The sequence below is a fragment of the Mastigoproctus giganteus genome, chromosome 6 (assembly GCF_048544385.1).
Source record: "Mastigoproctus giganteus isolate SK-2022 chromosome 6, ASM4854438v1, whole genome shotgun sequence".
In the NCBI taxonomy this organism is placed as follows: Eukaryota; Metazoa; Arthropoda; class Arachnida; order Uropygi; family Thelyphonidae; genus Mastigoproctus; species Mastigoproctus giganteus.
The window spans coordinates 183,215,451-183,236,542 of record NC_143580.1 but is presented as its reverse complement, the minus strand read 5'-3'; the positions used below and the strand labels follow the sequence as shown (position 1 = coordinate 183,236,542).

Here is a 21,092-nt window from a genome sequence, read left to right as displayed (position 1 = left end):
AATGTCATGGATATTACCTCTCTGACGGGTATCAGCTCCTATGTATATCAGCATCCCTATTTAAGGCATGCTGATATACATCATCCTCGAAAGCCACAAATAACACCAATCAATACATTCCAAACGTCGTCTTCAGTGATAGACTCTCCATCATTCGTGACTCAGGAATCTGGAAGCATGGAAAGAGGCTTCACTGAGAGCAGCTAATATCCATCAAAAGGTAACTTTCTCCGTGTTCGGAGAAAGTTACCTTCTGAAGGGCAAAGTTACAACAATGAATTAGGAGATTGAAACTTAGGGGGGGCTGTCTCTTTAGGAAATTAGGAAAGGAACATTGGTAACAGTATCTTAATTTCAATAAAATCTTCCATTCTGTACCACACGTTGATATTTTGGTCTATTCTACGGTACGCTGCCAATTCTACAGAAACGAGCTTTGGTGTTACAATAACTTTCAGTCCCATAAAATCAACCGTGTAGATTCAAATCTCTAAGAAAAACTGGCTTGTTCCACAAATGACCTGATTGTTTCGAATTCGGCAGATCTTTGCGAGCTGGAAGGTTGGATGAGGTCGATACGGCCTTCTTTCCCTGCAATGGCGATGCACTACCACAGAAACGGTGCCAAATTCCATCTGTTGTCGTGTACTGATAAAGAGTCTTTCATCTATGTTTGATGATGTCAATCAAACTAATGGGCCCACACATTATTAATTTCTTCAATATTAAAGAATGGAAGTGGGAAAAAAAACTATGAAATTATAAAAGCCGACAGTATTTGGGCGGCACAATAAAGGTCTGAGGGACATGTGGTTATCATCCTTGGCCTACACCAAAAGCACATGTATTTTCTAAGCCCGGGAGCCAAACATCACTTCTCACTCAATGAATCCTTCAGATGTATGCCCGTATCACAAAAAACAAAGTTAATAAAACGCCACGTGCTTTTCCAGAAACCAGGTGTTACTAAATGTTGGGTGGCAAGCCAGATGTGTGACACTGCAGAAACACCAGGAAATCCTTCGCAAAGTATCAACATCTCTCCAGTGACTAGTTGCACACAGCAACTGGTGGTTGAGAGAACAATGGATCCAAGAGCAAATGGTTGCCAGTTAGCCTACATTAACGTCTGTTGACACCCGATAAATTAAACATAATTGCAATTGCAGCTGCCATACAAAAAAGAGCAATTTTAGATTCCAAACACAATCTTCCTTGTGTATAAACTTTCTGATTAAGAGATTTTTTACAAACACTAAAAAATAATTAAAATACAATGGTTGAAAACGTTTTCAAAGGTCGGTCCGGTGTAGATTAACTTTCAAACGTAAATCGTGTTGGCGAAGTGGTATGTTGGGCAAATAAAGCGCCCATCGTACCTTTCTTCTCTACCCCCCCTAATATTAACTTCGCTAAAGTTTGTCAGTGCAGAGGATGTCCAACCCAACAGCCAGCACACTGCAGGTGCAGTGATCTGTGTCGCGAAGAACGTAAACGGCGATGTCTAATGTCCCAGTTCGCTAGCTGGTGCCTAAACCTATCGCCGTCCTCTTGTTTTCCACGTGAAATGCCAACCTTTTTATGAATCCGTCCACTCAGAGCGAACGTGACTAGTGTATCACGACCCCTATTTACCTAGTCACGAAGTAATTAAGTTTCGGAGCACGTGGTGTGCGTTCGCTGTCAGCGTCTACCTGAAGGGATAAAAAAAGAAAAGAAGAAAAAAAACAAGATGAACTCCGAGTCTGCTACTCTCAGGTGAAACAAATCGCGTTTCTCTTCTTGTTGTAAGCCTAAATTCAAAGACGTGATTTAAAATTGACCTTTAATACCTGCGATGTTCCGAAGATCAAAGTGTAGCTTCAGTAACGTAATTTTTAAGCGGCCAAAGTCTTTGGGTTTCTTTAAAATCTTCTGACGAATTGTTTTTATTTGGTTTTTCTCTCTGGTAACTTCAAGTTGGTGAAAGAGCATTGGACAAATCAAACTGGAAGGACCAAGACTCAATAATAATAAATTTTAATACGGTACAAAGTGTGAGCTGTTCAATGGAGTAACTGGCTAGAGGATGTTGCGAAATAAAATTCTGTGATTGAAGATTATAGCAATGACGTGTTTGGAATAGCTGAAAATAATGTCTGACTGAAACACTGATAATAACACTCGCTGGATCCTGATAATGACATCGTTTGAAATATGTTGTGCAATAACAATTACTTGAAGTGGATAATAAGAAATGTTGTTGAGACAGGATCATCATTTCAATGAAAACAGACACGTTCTGGATGCTAAATACAATGTTCGAACCACTCATAATAGCAGCTACTTGAGACCTTGCTAATAGCGAAGCCAGATGCAGTGATTATTAAATGTTAATACAAGGGCCATCGTATTAACAACGATAGTGTGTAAGAAACACTGATAATAGCGACGCGTTTGAAATCTGTCACTCCTTTCTCACGAAAAGGCAACACGACATCCATTTAACTGCCATAAGCGTTTAATGAGACGTAAGTTCAAGGGATGACGGGGGCGGGCTGAGAGGGAGAGACAGCAGCAGCGACATCAACAGTTTAATCTCCCCCGACCATGAGGACTCCTCTATAAGTGCCTTTGTAGTAAATGACTGGCGAACATCAGCGGCCTAAAAAGCAGGCAACCCTTAGTGACAACACTGCTTTCGCAGTCAGGTCTTCGTAGCTGAGAAGATTCGGATGTGGATGGAGAGAGGGGAGAGGTCGTCCATTAATCTAGCTGTCGCATGACGTCACTTCAAAGTCCGATCGAGACGGCCAAACATGATAATCATTTCTACGTATGGAAAGCCACAGCCACCCACTTTGTTTGCAGGGGAGGGGGAGGGGGGGGTGTTTGAACAGGTTGCAAATTCAAAATGGTACTTTGCAGCAAGCACGAGCGCAATGTCTTCCTTTTGAAATAAGAAAAATATAGAAACAAGCAGAAAAGAGGAGGCGAGTTTATGCAAATACGTTGGTCATAAGATGTGTAATATACGTTAAAAGGTATCGAGGTGTGAAGAGGAGGCTGGAAAGGAAGGCGAAATTTTATTGGATTCACCCTAGCAGGTCATACGGTACAACGCGACGGCTTGGATGCGTACAACTTCAATCACTTCTCCCTCACACGTTTCCTTAACTCGTCTCTGTAGAACACGACCGGTTATTATGTGGTGTTAATGATTCTTCGTGAGCTGGCAGACACACGCAACACTCACATAGGCTGGCCCATAGTAAGAATGCATGAGAGTGAGAGAATGAACCGCAGATGCGTGTCCCATGGGTCATGTCAGCAACACCACCATGCGAATGGTAATGAGGAGGTTCAGTCTCATTTTAAACGACCACAGCAGGCTCACAATAACCCCTTTGTTACACTAATTATCAATATATGATCTTCTCTCGCTAAGATTACGGCCTTCGTACTAGAAGGCAGCTAAGATTTATTGAGCTCCAAATTTATATGATAACAACAGCTCAGCGCGGTCTTGTTCAGGCTGCAGTTGCGCAGCCTCTCAGTGTCGTTTAGCTGGTATCCACCGAGGAGAATAACCGTTGTGGTAACAAGGACTTGGCGAATGGCATGAAAATGCATTCGACTTTTCTCTGCACAATTTAGAAGTATGACATGCTAACGAGACCCCCCTCTGAGGTACTTTGGGAAAGGGGGGATGTACTGTGTGATCTCTGACCTCTGGTTACGTGAAGAGCTGTCGTCATGTGTCACGCACTCGTTTTCAGTCCATCGAGGGGTTTTTCCGATGTCATGACGAAGGGCTCTGCCAGCGAAGTTCCTGGCTACTTGTTTTTTTTTTTTTTTTGTTACTGGAGTTCAATGTTAATTTTTTAAAACCTTCTACGGGTATATAAAGGTATCTTAACTACCTCTACATCCCCAGGCTGTCGGTAAACAGATGGCGGCGAATGACCTCCGTCGGCACGTAAAGGTCAACTCTTTATGCAGTTAATCTGAGCCACGCCTGTACAAAAACTAATCTGCTCATTTATAAAATTTAACTATTTGCATATACTACTGAAACACTTTGAAGTAAGTGGCATCTCCTTTGACGGATTCCTTGATTTAGTTTACAATCACGAAGAAATATGATTTTTCGAATCAGATGTCTGATAAGTCAGCTGGTCTTTCATTAGATCTTCACCCATCGAGTGGTGCTAAATTTGAATCCTACTGGTGTGCGTGTGACAGAGAGAGAGATTCGGTTGTATTGTGGCGTGAAGATTTGGACGTGATGATAATCTAGACCATAATGCATCAGTGTGGTTACTGAGAGTATTTGAGTACCGATCACAATTTTTTACAAGCATACCTCTATCTGAAAAATACCACACTGGTTTTAGAATTATTATAATTTTTTATTATAAAAAGAAATTAGTTACAAAAATATTTGAAGCAAACTAAAACCTAAATAAGGCAATTCATTTAATGAGATTTCTGGCACTGGCGAGTATTTTGATGCACCGCGATCGACCAGCCGATGGTAATCAACGGACCCTGTCCTAGATCTATCCACTCGCCAGACATCAGTTTTTATGGTTAATTCAGTTTCAGCAGACATCGTGTTGATATTGGTATATTTGGAGACGTCAATGGTTAATCTCTGATGCTTATGGGAACTCCAAAAAATATATATATATACACAGAACAGTTTGAGTTGAGATTCTAAGTAGAACTCCAATATTTAAAGGAGACTACTGAAGCTGAAAAGCAGATATGCAACTCGCTTTCCATATTCCTCGGTGCTCATACTATAAAAGTTCTCTTCAGAACTCATCCAATTATTGACTCAATGTCTCTGAAAATGTTAGATCTAAGGAAAATCGATCTGGAATTGTGGCTAATTTTCTCAAAGTGATTTACATAATGTCTTAAAGTTCTGTTGGGCATCTTTTCTGAAAGCGATGCATTTTATTATGGGTGACTTTGACACCAGATGTTGAAATAATAAGCGGTTCTGATTTGTCTTAATTCTATGAAATAAAAAGAAGCTCTGTCTTTTTCATTTCTTTTTTGACAAAGGCTTCCTAATTTACGAGGCCTTTACCAAAAATGGTGATTTACAATTGATTATAAATACGGAAATTAAGTTCAGATTAAGAATATTTCACGCGTTCTTTTAAATTTCGATCTGGGCATAAAGGCTCTTGGAATGATCAATTTATTTCTATCCCACCTTTCTAATTAAGACTTCTGCTTGTAAGTGGTGAAGTTAGGAAGCTGCCTTTTCCCACATTTCTGTTAGCAGCGTTACCGATGTGATGTTGTTCATCTCGTAGCTTTGTCTTTTTTTTTTCTTTCTTATTATTCCCAACTAGAAACTTTCCCCTTTGACTATAGGCGAACGAATCTCAGAGACAGACCCTGTTATACACCACTAGGCAGCGCAAAAGTTAGCAACTTTTCAGATGGCTATTAGTGAACTCTTATAAGTTCATCTTCGCCCAAAAGAAAATTTGCATAAACGAATTTGTTCAACTAAACGCTCATAACGTTCCGAAAATACTAAGGCTCTCCGCAAACTCGCTACACCTTTCCCGTCATCTGAAAGCCCCTAATTCACTTTGCATAGGAAATGTGAAACGACAGGCTCTCATGGACATTCATGCTATAAATAGTGAAAATAAAATTAGGGCCTATTACGTTCTTAAGGGGAAAGGGAGTTCTCAGAAAAGCCGCACTGCTATACCCATACATGGATTAGTAGCAATAAAACAGAAGAATGGAAAACGAACGAAGAGTATTCAATAACATGCACGCGTACCCACAATACTGGAAGCTTTTTAGTTAGTTAAACAGTAATTATTAAGACATAATCCAATAGCAATAACCACTGAAGAAAGAGTTAGTTTTCTGCTAAATTAAGTTTTATTTCAACTTTTTCTGGAAAAAAGGTGTCGTAGAGAAATCTTCACTGATCAGACTGAATTATGATCTTCAAATGCAAAACAAAATACAAGTAATTAACTTGTTAACACGAGAATACGTGGTTGTTCATTAAACCAGAATGACAACAAACATAATCGTTGTTTCAATATGTTAATTGCAGTGTTGGATCTTAATAATCAAACCATTTCTGATGGACCTTGCCATTTTCAGTTTTAAGTACAAGTTGTATTCCAACTACCATACAATACCAAACCTTTGGCACTCCTTGCTTTTCTCATTGAAAAACCAAAAGGAACCATGTTAGTTTTTCTTTGACGGGTCCATGAAATAAATGTAAGGTGGAAAAATGTTCCATGAGGAAAGGAAAACCTTGAACATTTGAAAATTTATAAAATAAAAATGCTTTTAATTATAATTAATAACATTTTATTCTTCCAACAGCGTGGGAAGGATATATCTGCCATCTCCAAGAGGCTTTTGGGTAATAATCCAAAAAGGAAAAAAAATGTTCCACATTAAAGATTCCTTGAACGATTCTTTTTGATTTTTAAACAAGGGCGTATAGGGGATACATTGCCCAATTTACGAAAACCTTCGGGTGAAATTCAAAAAGCAAATGGTGATAATTTCAATAATGTTTCGCATTAATTAATTTATTCACTTTTTCGATTTTTAAACAAGGGCACAAAGTCAAAGGGAGTGGGGGGGGTATCCCCACGTTGGATCATATTTTTCTTTCCTTCCAGAGAAGGAAAGAAAGGTTAAACTAAGTTAATACCAAATATTCAAAAAATTTAAAAAATCAAAACACTAATTTTAAAAATTACCTGAAGAATGTGCGTGCCTTGATGCTGTTCAAATATTTCCATCGCAACCGTTGTCATGGAACGAGGCCTTAGGGGGCCACCTGCACAGAACAGTCATTAGTATGCGCTATCATTTTCAGGAAGCAAAACATAAAATATCTCACATATTTTAACAGAAAGTAATTCAAAATACAGTCAATGCTTTCTTCGAAAACAAATCCGACAAAAATTTAAAATAATATTTAAAAACAGTTCAATATTTAAAAAAATTCAACACTTAATCAAATAAAGATTAAGTCAATTAGCCATTTTAAGTCTATTATGCCTTCAAAATTTACCGGTCTAAGCTTATGGAAGATGGAACACACAATGGAGATAGAGCTAATGAAGTAATAAATAATCTGTAGGTTGTTGCAAAGCATGGTGGGAAAAATGGGAACGGGGGCCTGTATTGTAGTAAGGAATATATATATAGAAAGATAGATTCGACGTCCCTATAGTCACGGTTGAGCCAAGCATCGCGCACGCTACCATAGAAAAGTGGTCTTAAGCCTGGAAGATGGGGAAACTCTATCCCTCGTTCTATCTTCCTAATCGCCTCCCATATGGGACACTTAATGAAGTTTTCTCTGTCATGAAGACAATATAGGCAGGCCCAAAATGGGTAGTATACACAGCGTAACCTTCTGGGCCACCCATCCGTCTTGATCTCTCGGTAAACCCACACAATAAATGGTGCTTCGGCACCCTGGGGGTAAAGGTCAGCGGACACACGAGCTCCGAACATCACGCCTCCTCATCACAAACTCGCCGAGGTTCTGGTCAGGGGGTGAAGCTAAGCTGCGTGCGATCGCTGTCCGCGTTCACCGAGGAATTACTGTCACCACGGGGAGGAGAAATAAAACGAGCGATGATATATGGAACTTGTCAAAACGCATTTGAGAGCTTGCTGGGGAAATTATGTCCTAGGCACTGGAGGTAGCGTTCTTGGTGGTAATGGTGAGTTCCGATACCACCCCCTCCCACCCCAACCCCCATCCTGTAGAATCCCCAGCACAAATGTGATTGTCGATGCCGTATCTGATCCCTTCCGATGCCAGTGTACAGGAGAAAATTTGTTTATGACAATGACGGTATGGCGACCGCAAAGGCAACGCTCCTTCCTCCATCTGTGAGTCAAATTTAGCCGGCACACCACAAAATCTCATAAACGCTTTCGGCAGTCGGTACCTCTGTGAATAAATTGATATTGCCACGCTGTTCACGGCTGTGTGTCAAAGACCTAACCACATTATTCGAAAACCATCCTCAAAGGATATAAATAGCCTGGTTTCGCTATTAGATTATGGAAAGTATACCTGAAGAAAAAGAGACAGTTAATACTGTGGGCATATCTGTGACGCCTAGGTCCCCTTCCAAGGTTCTGCCTTTGCCCCGCAGGTCTAAAAAATTTCTTCTAACACCCCATAATGCTTCCTGATGGTATTTCAATTGATAGCTTGAGAAAAGGGGCGTCGCTTACACTATGCTGCAGTTCACAAATTCTGTTATGGATCCCCATTTCCTTCCCCCCCCTCTCTTTTCCCCGAACCTAAGATGTCTATTCGAATACTTTAGTGAAGCCGCGGCAGTTGAAAAGTGCATAAGATATGGTTTGAGTGCCTGGAATTTAAACTTCGGTCTCTCTCTATCTATTTCTCACATTAGTATCTTCCACTTTTACTTGTCTCCCCCCACCCCCACCCCTCCCCTCACTTTTTATTTCATTTTTTCACGTTTCTACGAGAGTGAGAGAGAGATCTGATGCTGATAGGAATTGACTGTTAATATTTTGGAACGTTTCGGAGGAAAGTCAATAGACTGGCTTTACTGCTAGCTGACGCGATGGTACACGAATTATAAGAGCTGTGCATTCACGATAAAGGTTTTTATTGAGCATTATGGTATGTTTGTGTGTGTCTTTCTTAAATATGATCTCGGCGTTCGACTACCCCGCAGCGGTAAGTTTATTAGCGTGGTGAATCTCCTTTTAAAAGCTTAACATCACCCTGAAGCTAATGGAGAGAAACGCAGTAAATTGTACATATCCACGCAAGATAATGTGGTACAGATGCTGTTCTCTCTCTTTATCATTGGCTCTTTGCGAAACTTGAAATTTTAGATATTTGGAGACAAATTTTCCTAAAAGGAACTAAATTAGAACGAACCGAACATTAATAACACTTTTCATGTGGAGTATACTGATATTAAGAGAGTGTTCGGCTCGAATTTATACAAAGAGTGAGGTGAAAGAAATGATTTTGTGAGCGTGGAAGAGAAATTTAATCGACTTGGGCGCTAAGGGAAATCAAAATTGAACCGAAGTGTTTAAAGGAAAATAAAGAAACATTTCTATCTTTTAAATTCATTCTAAGTAGAATGGAATCATTTGTCGATGTGATATAAAGCCATTTAGCATGCACTGAATCTCCTCAAGTGTCTGCTTCTGGCTACATCTCTCATCTGAAGTCACTGCTGGTTTCTAAACACGTATGACACTCGGCTGAAGCACTTTTTTTTCTGGTGAAACGTATATTTGTTTCGATGGTTCCAATTTTTGTACATGTGTTAAAGTCTATTTATGATTTTCAATTCGTAAACAGTAAAACGGAACTGTTATTAAACTACAAGAAATTATTTTTAAGTAATGGTCAACTGAGTATGGTCAGAAGAAACGTTTTTGTAATTAGGATATTTAGAGGGACAAATTTGAATACGAAGTACCAGAAATACGACTTAGAATTTAAAGACACCCGTTTACCAAAGATCAGTTATTCTCGGACACGTACTGGGGACTAGCGAATGAATGGAGAAGCTTCCCCCAGAAGCAACTTCAAAGGGCACATGCGAAACACACAGGACCGCGTGAATTTGGAATGGAGGAGAGAATAACCGAACTTTTGCCTGGTGCAGATATATTGACATAAGGTGGTACGCCTATTAGTAAGTACTCCAGTTTTGTAAATTGCAAAATTTGGAATCCCAAGAATTTATTCAGTTTACAGTCTAATAAAATGTCACAACGTAAACTTTCAATGGAGGAAAACTATGCAACCCTCGTCTGAGACTGACCAAACTCAGCCACGTTGTGAAAAAGGCTCATAAAAATTCCTGGAATCATTGACGGGATTCGAACTCAGGCCTTTCCTACACGGTTTGAGGGGACGGTGATATAACTACTGTGCTGCCTGCGAGTTGGAAGAACCATGATGCATTCAGAGGAAAGCTTGTAATTCTCAACTGCCTTAATATACGTTCCCTTACAATATTATAGAAACCTTTACTTGCATATAACTGCAGACTCCATTGCAACTCCTTAAACTAATCTTTTCTATGCACCACCATAAATAGAAACGTTTTGTGAGATGGCACATAATCGAATGTTACTAAAGGAATAGGATCGGTCCTCCGGAAATACATATCATTAGTTCTATGTTGTGTTGTCTCTTGCCACCAGTTCAAATTTTAAGTATCTCAGAAGAAAAACTGCTAACCAAAGGATAATCATGAGATCCCAGAAGAATGAGTGTCATTTCCCTAAGTTTCTGCTCAGAAGACTTTTTAGAGGATCTTTCTGACCAATGGCAATTTCAATTGGGGCTTCCAGTGTCTTTGTCCTTCATTTATTTATCTGTTTATTTGGCTAGGAGGCTGGATCACAGATACAATTTCTTGTTTATACAATTCTACACTTTACGTTAATTTGCAAATAAATTAATATGTTCACAATTTTTTCTTTCAATATATCTTTACAAAAGACAGACTTGCAGCTATTCCTTTCCTTCTGCAATACAGTTGCCTATACATTACAGTCCTGGTATTGCTGCAATTTACTTCTGTAATTTTTAAGTTTTACAGGAATTTATTTAGGGCATAAATATATCTTGCAATTCCTTTACTTTTAAATGAATTCATTTACTCCTCCTCAGACTTAAACTTTTAAAACGTTAAGGCTTAACACAAACTATTAAAGCATCAGAATTAAAACGAAATTTATTTACCTTTTGCATTATTTAGTTAATATTTTAAGTTTATTTACAGAGTTCTTTCTTTAGCCAAACAAACACTTGGCTTAGTAATAATTATTGGCTTCAGTTATCTTTCAGACCTTTGAAAGATCTTTGAAGATCTCTGAAAGTCAAACTTAGTGTCCACATTTCTTTTTTCAAACACCTCGCAGATAAGCTTTAAGTACATCTGGTCTACCTCATCACCTAGCTGCAACTTCATGACCCCTTTTCTGAGGTCACAACCTCCAGAAGATCATTCGAGATATTTGAGTCTAGGAAAGTTCATTGCATAACTTTGTGTGTTTCTTTAAATATATCCTTTTTGTACCGCTTGTATTCATTAAATTTTCTTAGACTAATCTTAAACTGGTTTACTAAGCCAAGTGTTTGCCGGGAACATTCTCACAAAAGGATTCATTTCTTTAAATTCCATTTCAGTTTCTTTCTTGTTTCTTCTGTTTTGCTCTTTGGACATTTGATTCTCCGTTAATTCCAATATGCCACTAAGGTTTGGTGCAAAATTTGATCGTTGCTGAGTTTTGCAAGGGCACTTAGCTTCATTTTTTGTAATCTACGTTTACTGGCTTAATATTAAAATGCAACATCGATCTCCACCTTGTGTTCAGTTTGTGGTCACTTTGTTCAGCCATTTGAGTAGCCAGTATTCTGCTGCCAAGATCTGAATTTGTTTAGGTGGGCCTATGACCATATGGTAATACTATTGACTCATCAAAACCAGTATTCGATACTCACTCCTCCATGAAAAGCATCATTGTGTTGCTCTTATGATGAACTATGAAACTTATGATGAACTATGAAAATGTTCTAAATCTATAAAATATGATCTGATGTACCACCTCTAGACATTGATGGTGTACAGGCTTATTCCATATATGCATATAAAATATGAAACGTAACAGCCACAATAAATGATTTTTGCAATTAAGTTCTTTATTAAATAATTAAAAAAAATTTACAGTGTAAATTGACTCTTCCAATTTTTATATTTGTAAAGATCATGTCATCATATTAATGTGATTGATCGATAATTTCATCCAAGGTCCAACAGATAATTTTTAAATCCACTAATCTTTCCTGAAACACTTTATATCCCAAATAATTCTTTATTTTATTCAATATTTTTCTCTAATTTATTTATAAATAGAAATTACAACCATTATAATCAAATCCAGTGAAGAACATTCTTTATTAACTTGAATTATGTAAATGTAAAGTCGACTTCCAGAACTATAATAACTTTTGGTGGTATTTATTTATGGTGTTCATATAAATAAATTCGAAATGCCTTTCCCATAACAGTGCTTGAAGCAATGACTCCCCCTCCACAGATTATTTCACGCCACGGCCTTGGGGTTGTTCCTCCATCCTGCTAATCCCCTTTCAGCTGACCACTAAACTGCATCATAACCAATTCGTGGTGCTGATCTATAGGGATTGTTTCTATAAGGACAGATGTCTGGCTATGTAGTGATGACAGACCACACACAAAAGCTTGATGTTGAAATATAGAGACAACTTAAGTCACAGCAGAGAAGGATTCAAGGATGATCCAAACCATGTTTAAAAAAAATTTGATCTTTTAACTGAATGCAGAAGCAGAGTATGTAAGAACTCGCCGTTAGACACTCTTAGAAGGGAAGATCATCTGCCTTCATCTCAATATGTGGGGAGGATGTTTAACGCCAAAGCAATTAAGGCTATGAGGCGACAGCATATTGTGTCTGTTAATTACGTGTATTCCGTTGATCGATGATTTGCCTATTTGCTGGCAATCTTAAAAGTCGAGAAGTCTGGAAATCTAATATATTTATGAGATCCATGTGGCATGACGAATGAAGATCAGATCGAAATAAGATAACGGTGTTCTATTTACCCAGAGGCCATGCAACTCCTCAATACAAACAGAGGTTGGTATGCGACTACGATATTTCAGATGATACTCGTCTACTCGTAAATCGAAGTACGCGAATTTTTGACAAATCCATTTATCAATCGTTTCAGATAAACTTGGACAATAAATGATAGCATTCAGATGTTTTACTTTTTTAGACGGGTTTGCAATGCGTCAGCACTGGCTTTAGCTTCACCATGTCTGTATGTATTTACGCATATATCAACGCCCAACTTCTCTCATAGGTGAAAGGAATTTTATGAATTTTGGTAGTCCGGCCCTCAACAAAATTCATCGATCTAATTAAATTTTGGTTCATATTAGAGAATTTCTCCTATCTTTACTTAAGCTTACTTCAGTCTGCTTCACCTTAACTTTACTACTTGAAGTTTCTCTTTCGATGGACAATGATATAAAGTAATTTCTCTTTGGAGGTTATTACTTTACATCATGGAGGTTACCTTACATCTCTGGAGGTTACTTTATAATGATGTAAAGTAACCTCTCTTTGGAGCAATGCGTTGCTTAAAAAATTAGAGCCGCAAGAAGGATAATATACTGAGTACTTTGTGCACCAGTCAGTTACAAAGTTGAGGGTGCAAAATTTTCTAAGTTACTGGCGATTTTACAATACTCTCAGACCCGACAGCTTTGTTTATTGACAAATGCAGTTAAATGGAGTCGTGTCCCATCACAGATGAATAGGTAGTTAACGAAAGCAGAATCATTTTCACAGAGTTTGGTTTAAAAAAATCCAAAAACTCTCGCATTTTAAAATGCAAATCGAAGATAATGATAAATAAACTATGCTATACAATATGTAAATTGCTGATGACAGGAGATTTTGGTAAAATTGGATTGTAGAAGATAAAGATATCATTTGCAATGACTGATTCCACAGCTTCCCAACGTACTGAAGGCTGAATCTAAAATTCAATGCGCAATTGGAAGATAGGTAGCTATGCAAAAGTTGAATATCGACCAGGAAGACCATTTATTATACAAAGAAGCTTTTTATGGCATGGTGTGTTGGACTGATCGTTTTTCTGGATGGTACTTTGCAGAAGGAACGATACTGTTACTTCCTTGATAACGTTATTCTTCCAGTACTGATAGTTTATGTAGCAGAACCTTACTTTTTTCATCAGGACAATACCTTTGTCGTAAAGCTTAGTGTAACATCATTTGGGGACAATTATGGAACGATCTGAGTCATAAATTTGTGGAAAAGATTTTGTTCCACAATAGCAAGTGTCCTCTGAACACCGTTCTAATTTTTACTTTGACAGAGTCAATTTCTTGGATTTAACTTCAGTACACAGCCATATATCTTCAAATATTTTATCAAATGAATGATAGGATATCAGTAGGGAATTCAAACGTTCGTTATTCAAATGAACAGAACAGTTTTCTCCAACAGGTCTGGTACTCATTAATGGATAAATCGTCTGCAATCTTTAAGTTTGCCACTTATATGTGCCTCTTTGCTAATAGTTTAAAAATTATAGGAATGTTTCCTCTATTTCACATCGCTGTCTGACTATGGAATCATTTGTCGATGTTTCCCAATGATATCTCGTTATCATTGAACACCTCAATAGTCTATATCAAACACGAGTAACCACAGAAACACCTATACATATTACGTGTATGCGTATTTCTCTGTAGAGGTTTTTGTTTTTGACATGTTGTGTACAGTTGTACTACTACTACTGTTTCTAGTTTTAAACGCATGTATCAAAATAAAGAAAACAGAAGAAGCAACAATCCTGCTGCTCTTTAGGAGATTAATGAACCATTTTTCGTATGCAAGATTTGCGTGAATTGAACAATATATGAAAACATCTCTTTAATTGGAAATTAAATCTACATCCAAATAAATGCTTATCCGGGTGAAGTGGACTTTTCTGTTCGATGGCCACACCGATTGTAGAAAATAAAAGCCAAAGGCCACACAGTCCAATACAGTGACATCCTAACACAGTATCTAAAGTGTAGTGGCAGCCAATAACAAATGGTTGCGATGTATATAAAGAAATATCGCCTATCCACTTACATACCATTTTCATTAGGACTTCTATTAGCGCATTGCATGAGATTGGAGAATACATTGCAGGCAGTGCCATTCCTTATTAATGCGAACTGCTAGAGCGTAATGCAGCAGGCAAATAAACTTGGAATCTTTATTATTGAGGGAGGGGGAGGACAGAGGTCCATTTAACTGGACTGCGTTGCCAAGTGTAATCATGACAGCTGGCCTAAACACTCGGCATCCCGTAGCTGTAAAGTAACATTTGTCTCTTGAGACCACACTCGGTGGGGGAGTTGGGGGGAGGTACATGTGACCTAACATTCCATGGGGAGTTGAAGTAATGACGCCACCTACTTTCTTTCCTTACATTAGTGTTTCCTTCTCAAGTATTCTCTGCAGTGTGTGCTCGTGTGATATATAACTGTGACGTCTGCCCAGATGGAAAGGCTAGGTTAATGTAGAAAGCTCCGCTTCAGATAATTGCTTTGGTTAGTGACATCAGAAACAAACTTTATCAGGCGTAATTAGTTCATCTAATTTCAGTTCCATCTAGCCTGTTGCACAGCGGAATTAACTTATGTGCAGTTTGACACGCTTTTGCAAAGATCCACTCAGCCGCACTGGACGAGTGGGATAACTTTAACAGAAATACCACTAATAATACTAGAGGTATCGACAAATACGTAAGAAATTGTTTGCCCACAAAGAGAACATCAAATCAGTGCGTAGAAAATTGCAGCGCTTGCGATTCTGATTGTAAATAAACGCCAAAGGGAACGCCGCAAGGCTGAGGTATTATTATATATAATAGATCCGTCATCTAATGTAGAAAAAAGGGCAGAATACAGATCTATACAATCTTAACACCCATATTTGAGAAGCAGACAGACAAGTGGAGTATAGTCAAGCTACCGAAAGTTAAATTTTAAAAAAATATTCTTTGTAGTACCAAATTGCATTAAGGTTTGATTTTTTTTAAATGATGTTATATACAGTACGTAAACTTTATTCTTATTTTGCCCGTATCGATTCTGTATTTGTATCGATTGGTGACTGTATAGCCAATTTATTAGGACTAAGAGTGTGTTGGCTCGGATCACTTCTCTATCCGACATGGCATGGAGTCAACAAAGAATTTAAAGTGACGAGAGAAATACTGGACCATTTCTAAAGGGGAGAAAGTACAAATTATGGACCACCTCGTCACATTTCTGAACGACAAACACGTGATATTTACCAGTCATAACAAACTAGGATGGAACTAAACTATCCTCAACATCCCACATATGCTCAGGGATTGAGTACTGGGACCCTGGGAATTGGACTGCCCAGAGCAGGGTGCTTGAGTTCTTCCTCGTATTCCTCAAAACAAAACACATTCCTCCATGGGAGCAAAATTACAACATTTACGAGCTCAACTGATCAGCTAAGATGTTCAGAGATGCTCTGGTTTTTACAGTGGCCTCCATAGACTGGAACCATAGACTGGAACCAACTTAATATACACCAGGAAGCTGGTATATAATAAGCTGGTGCCATTTTCTCGTGTGGTTTCTCCCACCGTCGAGATTCACCGGCCCCCCATGACTGCCTACAATCCTCCTTCGATTCTTTGACTTCCGGACACCAGTGCAACCGTATTTCTCAAGTGTTGTCCGAGATCAGTGACTTCCATGACGGTCTTTTGCTTCCATAATGCATCCTTTATAGGGTCCATCGCGTGGTTTCGGTACTGATGTGGTGTTTCCGCATTAAATGCAGAAGTTAACTGTTCCGCTATTTTGTTAGATTTGATAATCCACTCTTTGATTACCTCCAGCCGTACGGCATATTCGGCCACAGTTCATCTGTTCACGGAGGTTTTCCGAGCTTTTTACCATTCGTTAGCGACTCGAATGACAGTCGAAGTACATCCACCCTCTCTGCTGTAGCTCCTGATAACAGCGTACTGACAATCATACCTTTTGGAAGTGCACGAGAATTTCTGTTCTGAATTGTCGGTGAACTGATTTTGGCCCTACTCGGGTCACGCGGCCTTATCTTGGACACTTCAAGCGCCATATGACCTCTTCAATTTGCACATTCTTACACAGTGTTATATGTAGCCCAAATCTCTATGCTCCTGATGATGTGGTTAGGCAGTGTACAAAGCCCCACATTACATTGGCTAAATGTAAAATTAATAATTAATTTTCACCAATGGAGAGTTAACTCTTTCTCCCATCGGATAGATCAAACAAAACCAAATATTTAAAATTTATTCTTTAAGGAAATATATTTCCTGTCTTTTTCCATATTAAAACGCGAAATTTACTGCAGCAATCCTTAGATGTTTCAAATTGAAGCATTAAGCCAGAACCACGACTTTGGCATTAAATATTTCCCAGATAAAATAATTTTATCAATCCCCTCCTGCCGTTACAGAATCTTCAAAGTCCTGAGGGTTTCTTGCCGTCGCCGAAGACCTTGCTAGTTCCCCCCATCGTGGATTGTTTAAACATGGTGCCACTACACACATCAAAGGCCTGGTGCTACTTTGTTACTTAAAAGTATCTAATTAAATTATTGTATCTTAGCAATATCGAAGATCTTATTTGAACTTCTAATGGTATCTTTAAAGACATTTGCTTTATTGCGCAACACTCTCAAAACCAGACTAATCGCGATAAGCTCATTATGATGTAGGTTTGGCAGCGTTCAAGCGGTGGTTCTTTGAAGTGTCTAAATATGAAACGGAGAGATTGCAAAGAAATCGTGGAGAAATATTTCCTAACTAACGATAACGTTTTAAGTATTGGCCATAAAGAGACAGAGTGCTCATAATGGATCATCCTCTGGAAGAAGAAATTCCTTCGATTTGCTCTTTAAGAAAATTATCATTGCCACTTTCGAAGAGAAAGAAAAGGAGAATTATATGGAAATATAACCATAAGTAGCTCAAATAGCTACAATCTATGAAAATGGAATTCAACAGTAAAAACAGTAACTGTAAGGATTGGTTTAAATCATTGGATTAAAACGTGAACAATGTATGAAGTATATTAAAAGTAGATTAAAATCCAATATTTTTTGGGATTTGGGATTCAATACCATTTTGTGGGATTCAATACAATTAATAGTACATTTTTAATAAACTTAAACTTATTTTATTAAGAGTAAAAATTCCAATTTTGGCAAATCCAAAAGTTGGTCCAAAATATAACGGTTTTGGTCCAAACACCCCGGGGATTTCGGGGTGTTTGTCACCCACAGTTTAAGAAACCCTGGCTTGCATGAACGTAGAGGAAAATTAGGAACCGAATATTTTATTTCATCAATAGAACCGGGATTGGTTGGAGCGCAAGAATAAATTTAAGTTTGATCCAAAGATGTCTGTTAAAAAGTTTTATCTCGGATATTTGTTACCATTCAGTTGGTATCTATATGTCATTCCAAATTTTTACTTTTTATATTTTTACTTTTGATTTCTTTTCTCACCCTTTCTCCATCTTTGCTCTTTCTCCAACACACACACACAGTTATCAACGATCTGCTAACGGTGAAAGAGAGCAAGTCTCACTTATCTCTTCTGTCTCTCTGTTTCACATTAAGACTTTCAGTCAGCCATAGCGAAATCGTCCAAAAAAATCGCAGTTCCGGGTAAACGCAGCGTTCTGTAAACTCCTACACATATCGAACTTCCACCGAGTTAGTGATGGCGGGCGTCGTCATTCAAACCACAACTCCCATCGCTGAGGGAAGGGGGTTTTTGACAAAGAAAAAGAGGCGGGTGTTCATTTAACCATAAGGGTGTGCGTGTATGTGTGCGCGCGTATTCGGGGATGTCCGCATTTGTATGGTAGCTGCAAAGTGTACCTCTGTCGTTCGCGGACGTCCATTTATAAAAGCCCGGCCTTTTGACAGAAAATTTATGGCAGTAGCCGAGAGGTTCGAATACTGTTTATACTTGGTTGCTTTACAAACCGGCCTGTTGACGCAACCGAACTACAAGACTGAAGAAACTGAAGAAGATAATGTTTCCAGCCGGGTTCTTTTTTGTTTTCTGAAGGTGAGCGGCGCAAAAAGGCTGTCAATTGTAGATAAATAGTCCTGCAGCTATCTTACTCTGGGCCAGCCGTTCGCATGACTTTAATCAAGAGGAGCTTCCGTTTGACATATGGCTTTCATCTTCGCCTGCTTCATTCCATGAGATGAGGCCTCAGCCACCTCAACGGAATGACAATTGACCCCGCACTGTTCCGAAGGCAATCCGCATGGCTGCCTCTCTCGACGCTGGCTTACTCTCTATGGGTTATTAGCCATTAATCTCTCAATACATCATCCTGACAGGACTGAGGTCTGAATCTTAACAATCCTCTTGTTTCACTCCAGGGTCTCATTCTCTTATAAGACACACCGGTAGACCTCACTCCATACAGACACATAAACAGTTGGAAAGGATGTCATACAGCCCGTTGTCTAGGGACTAACATTTTTGTCTGGTAGTGACAGAAGCTTCTTTTTTTTTTTTATCTTGTGTCTTTCTCCCTGCTTCTGGCAGTATGCTACAAGAGGGCATGAAAAGAAGAAAAAAATTCCATAAGGTACGCTGACTTCGAGATACGTATTCGTTATGAACAAGATAAATGACCATAGATTAGTATAGCGATTTATTTCAAAGTTTTCATCGAGTCAATATGAGCATTTATTCTTTTCATCACACTGCCAGGGAATTATATTATCCCGATATTATAAGGAGTTTATACATTATGACAGCCTCTTCATATAAATACACGTTTTCTATTTATTTATTAGCATCTAATATTCAAAAAATAACTGAGCGGTGTTTATACCACATTTAAAAAATAAAAGCGGGTTCATAATTAATATTTTTTTAATTGTTTTTAGTCACGTTTGAAACACCGATTAAGAATATTAAATTACATCCCTTTAGTACTACAAACATTGTAAATATAAACTATAAATATCCAATTTTCCTTATAGACGGAACATTACTAAAAGTCCTCCATATTCTCAATCAAACATGTGAAAGTTGCATTTAAGTTCGTATATTTTTCTGCAATAGAAAAACGTCAGAGATTTGTTTAAAGTTACATTTTAATTCATAAAAGTTCGAATTCTTTAAGTTAATCTTGCAAAATACTAGTTTATTCAAACCGTTTTTAACATAAAACATTTATTTGTTCAATAGAATTCTTACTCATTTCATAAAGTTGACTGCTTTATAAAATTCTGTTATTTTAACAAGTATAATAATATATATCCTCGGGTACAGTTTACTGTGGGCACTCTTCTACGATGTAACATTCCAATATAGTAACAAGAACGCACGAAACTGTCCAAAGATGAAAGCCATAGCATCCGAATAAGAACCGGGAAAACCCTTAGACGAATCCCATTAGATTTTCAGAGTAAAAGACTAAGTTCTTCAGCTACTTTAGTTAGAAAATCAAACCAGGAGCATTACTGGCAATACTCTGGACATTCTTTCTCATTACTTTTTTTTTGTTACTAAAAGCTTTGAAAAATGGAAGGTTGGAGAAGATTTTCAAATAATTCTCCATGTTGCATAAGTTGCATACATTCTAAAATGTTAGCCTGGTCAAATTTTCTCGCTGCTGCTCTTTGGAAAACTGGCTAAATTCCAGTAGGTGTGCAGCACTTTGTAATATGTACGGTTCACTAACGACATCGCAACTGATCGTCCGACAATTAGAAGCGCTTGTTCACACATTAATAACAGTAATGGTCCCGAGTAGTTAGTGAAGCTTTGGTTAACAAATTTTGGAAATTGCGACACACTGCGGTGAAATTTAATGAGATTTGATGGTAATTAGCCATAACAGCGATTTACTGGATGACATATATCGTTTTAATCTACCGTTTCACATTTTAGTGAACCCGTTCTTCGTCACCACGCTTTACTCCATTATGTGCAACCCGAATTCCTCATTGGTTAACGTCCCCTCAAAAAATAAGGACACTAAACAAGCATGGCTGCCACGAACTTCAAAAAATAGCCCATCCAGAGAAGAGAACGAAGCTCTAACCTTGCAACAACCAGTTCATTGACGAAATATCTCCATTCAATAATAAGATCTGAATCAATCCATTGATTAAGAGTTTGTTTAATACAGACAATTTAAAAATTGTCTTAAAAATTAATGTACTCTTTCATTTTATTTCTTTTTTAATCAACAGAAATTTAAAAAAGTAAAATCGTCTCACTCAATCCAGATTGTAAATAAAAACGGAAGATATCAGATGGTTCACGATTCTTTATTAAGTACGTGATCGTGGAACTCTTATTTTTTAGTGTTGTCAGTAATAGCGTGGTCAAAGCAATTCTAGGGGGAATTAAAAAAAAAAGG

The 21,092-nt window shown here is 38.1% G+C and overlaps 1 protein-coding gene across 5 annotated transcripts in view; it reads right to left on the bottom strand.

Annotated features, from left to right (window-relative positions):
* LOC150084795 (protein trachealess-like) overlaps positions 1–21,092 on the bottom strand; it is a 361,172-nt gene that overhangs the window by 36,183 nt on the left and 303,897 nt on the right. For all 5 annotated transcript variants that reach the window (XM_090376608.1, XM_090376607.1, XM_090376609.1 and 2 more), the window contains one exon: positions 6,750–6,829. In XM_090376608.1, the coding sequence (XP_090232734.1) occupies positions 6,750–6,829 (80 nt within the window). The remainder of the gene's footprint in view (positions 1–6,749; positions 6,830–21,092) is intronic.